Source organism: Polypterus senegalus, chromosome 10 (genome assembly GCF_016835505.1).
Source record: "Polypterus senegalus isolate Bchr_013 chromosome 10, ASM1683550v1, whole genome shotgun sequence".
NCBI classification, from domain to species: Eukaryota; Metazoa; Chordata; class Cladistia; order Polypteriformes; family Polypteridae; genus Polypterus; species Polypterus senegalus.
In genome coordinates, this window is record NC_053163.1 from 31,929,627 (window position 1) to 31,938,665 (window position 9,039).

Below are 9,039 nucleotides of genomic sequence, written 5' to 3' on the forward strand. Positions count from 1 at the left end.
ATTCTCCTCTTTAGAACCCACACTCCCTCAGAACACCTCCACTGGTTGGCGACTTTCCCTCTTCACCAGATCACCTTCAAGTTCTTCCATAGGTGCTGGAGAAGCGCAGGGCAGCACTTAAAGACAAGGTAGGGTATGCCGCTTGGGCCTGGAGTGGAAGCTGATCGGGCTGCCTTGATGACCTCTTTCAGACTTGGCTCCCCCAGCTTGAATGCTGTTATTGGGAGGGCAGGGTTGATGAGGGCTTTATTGGCATCGAGATCTTGATCCCTCCTAGGATCGCTCAATGTGTCCTGGAGGAAACACTTCACTTCCTCCGATGAACACTAACTTCTAAGCAACTGAAGGCCTCTCTCACATTGGCAAATGCTCATGTTCATGAGTGCACCATCAGGAGAACACTGAACAACAATGGTATGCATGGCAGGGTTGCAAGGAGAAAGCCACTGCTCTCCAAAACAAACATTGCTGCTCGTCTGCAGTTTGCTAAAGATCACGTGGACAAACCAGAAGGCTATTGGAAGAATGTTTGGTGGACAGATGAGACCAAAATAGAACTTTTTGGTTTAAATGAAAAACGTTATGTTTAGAGAAAGGAAAACACTGCATTCCAGCATAAGAACCTTATCCCATCTGTGAAACATGGTGGTGGTAGTATCATGGTTTGGGCCTGTTTTCCTGCATCTGGGCGAGGACGGCTTGCCTTCATTGATGGAACAATGAATTCTGAATTATATCAGAGAATTCTAAAGGAAAATGTCAGGACATCTGTCCATGAACTGAATCTCAAGAGAAGGTTGGTCATGCAGCAACACAACGACCCTGAGCAAACAAGTTGTTCTACCAAAGAATGGTTAAAGAAGAATAAAAAGTTAATGTTTTGGAATGGCCAAGTCAAAGTCCTGACCCTAATCTAATCAATGTTGTGGAAGGACCTGAAGCGAGCAGTTAATGTGAGGAAACCCACCAACATCCCAGGGTTGAAGCTGTTCTGTACGGAGGAATGGGCTAAAATTCCTCCAAGCTGGTGTGCAGGAATGATCAAAAGTTACCGGAAACGCGTTTAGTTGCAGTTATTGCTGCAAAGGGTGGTCACACCAGATACTGAAAGCAAAGGTTCACATACTTTTGCCACTCACAAATATGTAATATTCCATTTTCCTTAATAAATAAATGACCAAGTATAAAATTTTTGTCTCATTTGTTAAACTGGTTTCTCTTTATCTACTTTTAGGACTTGAGTGAAAATCTGATGATGTTTTAGGTCATATTTATGCAGAAATATAGAAAATTCTAAAGGGTTCACAAACTTTCAAGCACAACTGTACCACTGTTATCTTTTTTGTTGAAAGTAAATTATGCAGGCTGAGGGGGGTTCCCAAACTTTTTCATATGACTGTATATTAATGAGTTTGTCCAAATACTTTGGAGAACCTGAAAATAGGGGGAACCATGTAAAAAAGTGTGTGTTTTTCCTAAACGACTCAGACAATAAGCTTTAATTGAAGGGGTTTAACAAAAAGTATATACTTCAATCACGTCTTGAGTGCTTCATTTCAAAATCCAAAGTAGTGCTGTACAGTCAAAATTACGAACACTGTGTCACTGTCCAAATACTTATGGACCCAACTGTATTCTTGAGCTTCTGAATTACAGTTTAAGTGTTAGTTACATTGTTATTGAGAGACATCTATTGTTTTTGTTATTTTTTTCTGGATATTGTTCTGAATAAATGCTGATGGACACATTTTTGTCATTAGTTTAAACAGATCATTTATATGCATATTTTCTTAAACATTTTGCACTTGAGGTTTTATTTATTTGATCGGGGGGAGGAGCTTTTATCGGCTTATAACACCTGTTACTGGAAATCAGACTTTTTACTTTTTTTTTTTTTAATTCTTATCAGTGACAAATGTCTGATAAGTCGAGCTCTAATATGTAATGTAATTTTTGATGATGGAGTTGTACTACCTGAGGACTGTAAATCAACAGAAATAGTGTAATAGTTTTATTAACAACATACTGTAGCAGACAAAGTCAGTTTATCTTGTGATGTTAAGCCTGGTGTGAAATTCCAGGACACTGTAATGTTGATGACATGTTGCAGTTATTGGGCATTGTTAATGGGATGAAAATCACCAGTGATAAGACAAAAGACTGTGATGTTTGCATTGAGGGAAAATTTGTTAACAACAGAAGAAAAGAAACCTGATGCTAAAGTTCCGATACACCTGGTAAATACTGACTTAGCAGGTCCAATTGATCCAGTCACTATAGACAGATTTAGATATGTAGTGTTCTTTACAGTTGACTTCTCAGGAGCAGTATTTGTCTAATTCCTTAAAACAAATCTGAAAGATTGTTGGCAGCAGTGAGATTCCTGGCAGATTGTGCACCCTATGGTGAAGTCCAGTGTATACGGTCACATAATGGTACTGAGTACATGGAAGAAGCTTTCCAATCACTCGTGAGGAATAAGGGTGTTAGACCCAAGGCTTCATTCCCTTATTCTCCTTGTCAGAATGGTACAACTGAGCAGTAGTGGAGAGCCTTTTTAAAATGGGTAGATGTCTTCTGTTAGGAAATGGATTACCTGAAACCTTGGCCATTAGCTGTCCAAAAATGCACTTTACTTTGTGCTGACTGGGAGAAGTCAAACCTGTCTGAAATGTGGATTTTTGGGTCAGACTGTTACGTGTGCAAACATGACCTCAAAAAAAAAAAAAAAAACTAGAGTCCAAATGTGAATAGGGTATATTCCCGGGATATGACAAGAACAGCCCAGCGTATCAAGTGTATTACCCAGACAAAGGGTTCAGACACAGACTGATAAAATTAATCAAAACAAATCTTATTGAGAAACAGTCAGTTTATTAACAAAACTAAAAAGTATGAAAAAAATAATGTAAAATTTGAATAAGGAACTGCAGCATTTCATTTAACTTAAAAAAACTAACAAGGCCATCTGTTAGGAATGCCAATCCTAAAAAGGTGATTCGGAACTGCCAAGTTTCTGGTTCACGGACTACAATGTGAAAGAAGTCTGCAAAACCTTCCTGTACAGAGAGATGGGAAAAGAAAAAAAAAAAAAAACATGGTTAAGAAAATGGTGGCGGCTAATTATACTACTTCTGCTTTTTCAATGTCAGCAATGATCAACAGAACAATAATAAACAGAATAAAGAAGGCAGACCTCTCAGTCACCCACAAAAAGCAGTGACTAGAATGACTGCTACCACGATCAGTCCAGGAAAAGTTCATCTCATTCACAAACAATGGCTAACTGAATGAAAACATAGAGTACACTTTGCATAGCTCTTTCGAGCACATTTTCAGCATTCTGTAATTCAGACTATATTACAGGATCAAGTACTACACTAGAAATAGGTACTTCCGTGGTAACTTAAAACTAGCCATCACCCACAAAAAAAGATATGAAAAAAACACCACCCCACTCTCAGATCTTAAAAATAATCACATTATAAAGGTATGAAATAATAGCAAAAGTGTTTTGCATACCCAAGCTCTATTTTTCACCATCCAATCCTTACAATGTTTAAGCAGTAAGGCAGAAATGTGGTCTGCTAAGGGCAGGATGCAATGCTCCAGGTGGACTTGCTTTAGGTGCTTGGCTACAGCTGACCCAAATACTATGAAGCCTGTAACATGTCTCCATTTCATTACTCTCTCAGTGAGCATGTCTTGAGCAAGATCGGTCATGTACTCAAGGAGTTCCTTCTGGGAGAAATCGATCGTCTGCAGAGCTTCTGGAAAGGAAACAGAATGTATATTTAAAACCCTACAAGATTCTAAACTTATTTGATACCCTATGTAGAAGGATGATCGGAAGAAACAGCATTTAGTAAAGCACTGCATGTGGTCTGTACAGCAACCATGGAAATGTATTCAACACAATGAAACCGTAAGTAAACTTCCAAAACCTGATGTCTAACTACCAAGACTCTGCTATCTACAAATGAGACAAAGGTGAGTGAAAGATAAAGATTTCACTGCAGCTCAAAGCATTAGTATAATCACTGAATAAACTAATCAATAAAACACCTAATAAAAGGTAATACTTTAATGTAATTGGAGCAGTATTCAGAAAAACATCTCTTTTTTTTTTTTTTTATATTCGAGTCGGGCTTCTATCAAACAACCAAATTTAAAATTAAACAGTCAGTCAAAGAGAAGAAAAATGTATTACAGCGTATAGAAATATGCCAAACACCACTAACATTTAACTTCAAAATAACAACATCTCAACCCGATTTGAAAACGAGGACAAAAGCAAGGGAATGTTATCAAAAATCTTTGTTCACATATTAGACATCCATTCATTACCCAACCCACTATATCCTAACTACAGGGTCACGGGGGTCTGCTGGAGCCATCCCAGCCAACACAGGGTGCAAGGCAGGAAACAAAATCCGGGCAGGGCAACAGCCCACCGCCGGAAGCGCGCACACACACACACACCAAGCACACACTATGGACAATCTAGAATCGCCAATGCACCTAACCTGCATGTCTCTGGACTGTGGGAGGAAACCGGAGTACCAGGAGGAAACCCACGTAGACACGGGGAGAACATGCAAACTCCACGCAGGGAGGACCCGGGAAGTGAACCCGGGTCTCCTAACTACGAGGCAGCAGCGCTAGTCACTGTGCCGCCGTGCCGCCCATATCAGACAAGTTCACAATTACCCAACCCCCATTTTTGGGGAAAAAAAATGTTTACTTGAGCACACAGGCTTCCATCATAATACATGACCTACCTATGTTTTGAAAGTTTTTTAGAATAAAGAGCCTTTTGTGCTTAAGTATTTTTTTTATTTATATATATATATATATATATATATATATATATATATATATATATATATATATATATAGTGGATGTTGGGTAATTGTGAACTTGTAATGTCTAACGTGAACAATTTTTTTTTTTTTAAATGACCTAGCCTTTGTTTTGAATTTATGTATAATCCAAGCTGGTCTAGTACAACTGTAATGGCTTTTGATTAACATCGTCACCTGATCCTTAAAACTGCATTCCAGCACTCTGTCTCCTCTTGAGCCAAAAGCTTAAGAGTGATACCTTAATGACTGTGTAATTAATGCTGTGCAGGAGTGATTTGTTTTAAAAGACACTACATCAGTCTTTCCAGTCCAGAATCATCTACCTGGACAGATGGTCACCCCAGACTTATCTTGGTTCTCTACACCAAGGGATTCATTTTGATACTGTGGGAAAACTTTTATCACAGTCTTCCTTTCTGTGCTCTTAAGATCGCTAAAAAGTTGTTTGTTAGTTTGAAAGAGACAAATTGTTTTATGAATGCATGGCTGTTTTCCCTTCCTACATGGACAGGTTCTGGCTGTCTTACGTAATAATGACATATGGAGCAATAACAACCTACTAACAAAGGAAACTCTGGACTCGTGCTGTGATAGATACAGAAATGTATTTCTAGGGGATGATCCAGCAACAGAATGAGGCACAGAATGAGCAATAGACATTTCTTTCAAGCTTACCCAAATGCTTTTTTTTTGTTTCCTCCCATTGTCCAAAGACATGCAGGTTAAGTGAATTGGCTTTATTGAATTGGCCAGTGTGTTTACTAAGACATGGGTCCTGGAGGGCTGCAGGTTTTCATTTTAAACATCTTCTTAATTAGTGATCAGTTTTGCCTGCTAATTAACTTGCTTTTCCTTAGCTTTAATTAACTTGGCTGAGGCCCCTTAGTTGTTTCTTTTTTCTTAATTAGCAGCCAAACAATAATTAGACACAAAATGAGCTGCCACATGTCCAGCTAACCTGTGCCCATCACACAATATGTGGAAATAAAGAAAGGTGAAGGTCTCAGTAAGGTTTATCTCCAAAGTCACTAGAAGAGTTTGATGTGTTCTTAGAAAAAACAGAAAATCAACAGTTTTGGAAATGTCTGCTGTGGCAGAATGAGAGCAGGAACAAGCTGCAGAATTAAATAACGGGTTTAATTAACAGCAAGAATCGGCTTCTCATTAAGAACCTGGTTGGAGGGAAACTGGTTGGAGTTTGAAGCCCCAATTTAGCTGGTCATCTGTCGGCTCATTTCACACCTCATTTCTGTTTGACTGTCATTTTAATGATGAAAAGAATCAATTCAGAAGACCGAATCCTTAAACACAGGACTATTAAACTCAAGGGAAAAGAAGTTAATTAGCAGTGAAACCTGGTCACTCTATTAGGAAAAGGGTTAGAATGAAAACCTGTAGCCACTGCGGCCTTCCAGGCCTGGAGTTCGACATCCGTGGAGAGATGGAGTGGTATCCTGTCCAGGTGTTATTCCTACTTTGCGCCCAATGATTGTTGATTAAAGATCGATAGGCTCCAGCTGCACCACAACCACGCCCTGGATAGGTGGTTAAGAAAATGGATGTATTTTTAAATTGTAACCTATTAATCAGAGGCTGAAAAGTAATAATCAAAATGTGATGCTTCCCAACAACTCCAGTTACACGTTACAATAATGTAATCAAAAGACGATAAAAGAAAGTTAGTACAATTGATCTTAAGATCACTGTTCTCAAACTATGTTGCCAAATACTTAAAATATAAAGCAGGGAATTGAACTAGCACAAGACTATTCTTAAAGATTTTGGAATAAATGTATTTTGTCCGTGTCAGTGTGCATCACTTTGTATTACCTCCACTGACAGACTATTTCCACTCATTAAGGCAGTGTGAACTTTAAAAGGACTTCTGACACCACCCATACAAACACTGATGATGCTTTGAGTTTGTGTTATAAACTAGTGTGATACAACAAGGAGTGCTCAGTGTGTTATTTTTGGTCAAGAATACTTAATGTATGGCCAGCATACACAAGTCAAACATGTACAAACATAAAACACATTAAATATGTGTATTAGAGAATATGTAAAAATTGAAAATATTTGGACATTATTACTTTATAAAGTTGGAAACCTTGGTCACAATTACTGTACATATACATAAATATGATAAGAAATAACTTGTAAAGTACGTATACTGTACGCAACCAACATCAAGAACATTTCAAGTTTGCTTAGGCTGAAGCACGTGGGACATTTGCAATCACTTGGAAAGATTACACTAATTGTTTTTTATTTTTCATTGATTTGAACAGCAAACAGGTTTATGCACTGTTGGTTAGCAAAATGGCCAATGGTATAACCTGTAGTATGCTGAATACTGAATAATTGGTGGCTGCTTTCCAGACGTACACTGTTACATTGGATAGACAATGATTTAGAAATTTTATTTATAGTAAATATATATGCACATTTTGTCGCACGTTCTACAGACAAAATAAATACGCAAATAAAAAACAGTGTGAAATGTGACAAATAAATGCTAGTATAAATGTGTCATTAAACGTTTTGCTTATTTCTTAATGTACTTACGTAATTGTATCATATCATGTCATTTTCCAATCTGCTTAATTTAGATCAGGGTCGCTTGGGGGTGTAAGCCAAAAACAAACTCTGGACATGGTGACAGATCATCGCAGGGCGAACAGACACACGCCCATCTAGAGCCAACTTTGTTGAGTGAAAACGGCACTTTTAATATCAAGGCATCTTTCGTGTGCTTTGTTTCTTAAATAAAATTTGTTAAGAGTATTTTTATGCGCACGTTTTACGTTATTTGTCACATTTCGATGTGCTTTTATTCCCGTATTCATTTTTGTCGGAAATACTCTTAAATATTAAAACACCCCCCACCCCACAGGTTGCAGCGAGAAGAGTCTTTCCCTTCAAGACACCGACTCCAACGCTTACCATTAAAAAATGATTTGTTGTTTTTGATTATTCGATCCCCAACACGAACAAGGATGTCGAAAGGTTTCCTTCCAGTGCGGCTACATGAGTGGGGCAATCCGGCTGATCGGAATAAGTAAGCCGCAATCAGCTCCCGGGTTTCCTTCTCCAATCGGGAAACAGGCCTGCGTCCATACTGAACGCTGTCGACGGGTCTTGAAGTCGCATCCTGAGTAAATGGACAGCTGTCTACGTTGGCGTCCTCGCCCAATTTCAAGCAATTCTTCGACGATAACTTATGAAGCTGTAAGACCGAATCCGCCTCTTCCAAACAATCGTCACACTCGCCATTCTCGAGCCTCCTTGACATCGTTTGCGTGCTTTTTGGAAAGTCGGACATTTTTTCTCTTTTTTTGCGCAAAATCTATAGTGTAGTTTTCAAAAACGGTAACTTTTACAAGCAACATTGTAAACTTTCGGCGGCAAATCAAGAGAAGGAAAACTTTTCTTCTTCCGTGTAATGTACTGGTTGTTCCGAGATGCTATGCTAATCGCTCTGAAACGTTTGATTCACGCTGTTTGGATACGGAAATGTTTCAACAGAGTGCAACTGTAGCCGAGAGGTCTGTCCTCCCGCGGGATTTCCGTGAGACTCGCATGACAAATTGCAATTGAGCGCGATGCGGGACTGAGTTTTAGTAATGCGGGCGGTGGGAGCTAGGGTGTGGGAAAGTAAATTCTTTACATTCATTCAAAGTTTATTCTTATATATATATATATATATATATATATATATATATATATATATATATATATATATATATATATATATATATATATATATATATATATATATATATATATATATATATATATATATATATATATAATTTACCTAAGCAGTTAGGGCGCATGCGTATACTGTCTCGCGCCCAGGCCTTCTCAAGATTGCAAAGCAAAAGAGACAACCTTAAATCCATAGCAGAGAAAACGGCATTAAAAAAGGATAGTACAACACTGTTTTCAAAGCTCCTTAAAGTAATGACTGACATTTGGCAGTCATTTTCAAATGTAATCGATGGCGATAGCAAACAACCGCCGTTTGCTTGATACGATAAATGTGTGAAAGTGCTAGCATACAGTGGACACAAGTCCGGCTCCTCAGGATTAAAGCGCCACGCGTGTGCAGTAACGAAGGGTCAAACTAAATGCATATTCTTGTTAAACCTGTCAAAAGTAGCAACTGAT

At 38.4% G+C, this 9,039-nt stretch overlaps 1 protein-coding gene across 1 annotated transcript; it reads right to left on the reverse strand.

Moving 5' to 3' along the window:
• Window positions 1-2,885: 2,885 nt before the first annotated feature.
• LOC120538151 (induced myeloid leukemia cell differentiation protein Mcl-1-like) lies at window positions 2,886-8,478 on the reverse strand. The gene is made up of 3 exons (XM_039767588.1): window positions 7,813-8,478; window positions 3,523-3,770; window positions 2,886-3,059 (listed from the first exon to the last, which is right to left on the reverse strand). The coding sequence occupies exons 1-3, from the start codon at window positions 8,189-8,191 to the stop codon at window positions 2,886-2,888; spliced, it is 801 nt and encodes a 266-aa protein (XP_039623522.1). The 5' UTR covers window positions 8,192-8,478.
• Window positions 8,479-9,039: the final 561 nt, after the last annotated feature.

What these genes read in the sequence shown, in the direction of transcription:
- LOC120538151 (XM_039767588.1), bottom strand. Translation starts at nt 8,191, where the DNA reads ATGTCCGACTTTCCAAAAAGCACGCAAACGATGTCAAGGAGGCTCGAG. An exon ending in CAACAAATCATTTTTTAATG is followed by an intron (nt 3,771 to 7,812) that starts GTAAGCGTTGGA and finishes TTTCCTTTCCAG; the next exon opens with AAGCTCTGCAGACGATCGAT. An exon ending in TGGTGAAAAATAGAGCTTGG is followed by an intron (nt 3,060 to 3,522) that starts GTATGCAAAACA and finishes CTCTCTGTACAG; the next exon opens with GAAGGTTTTGCAGACTTCTT.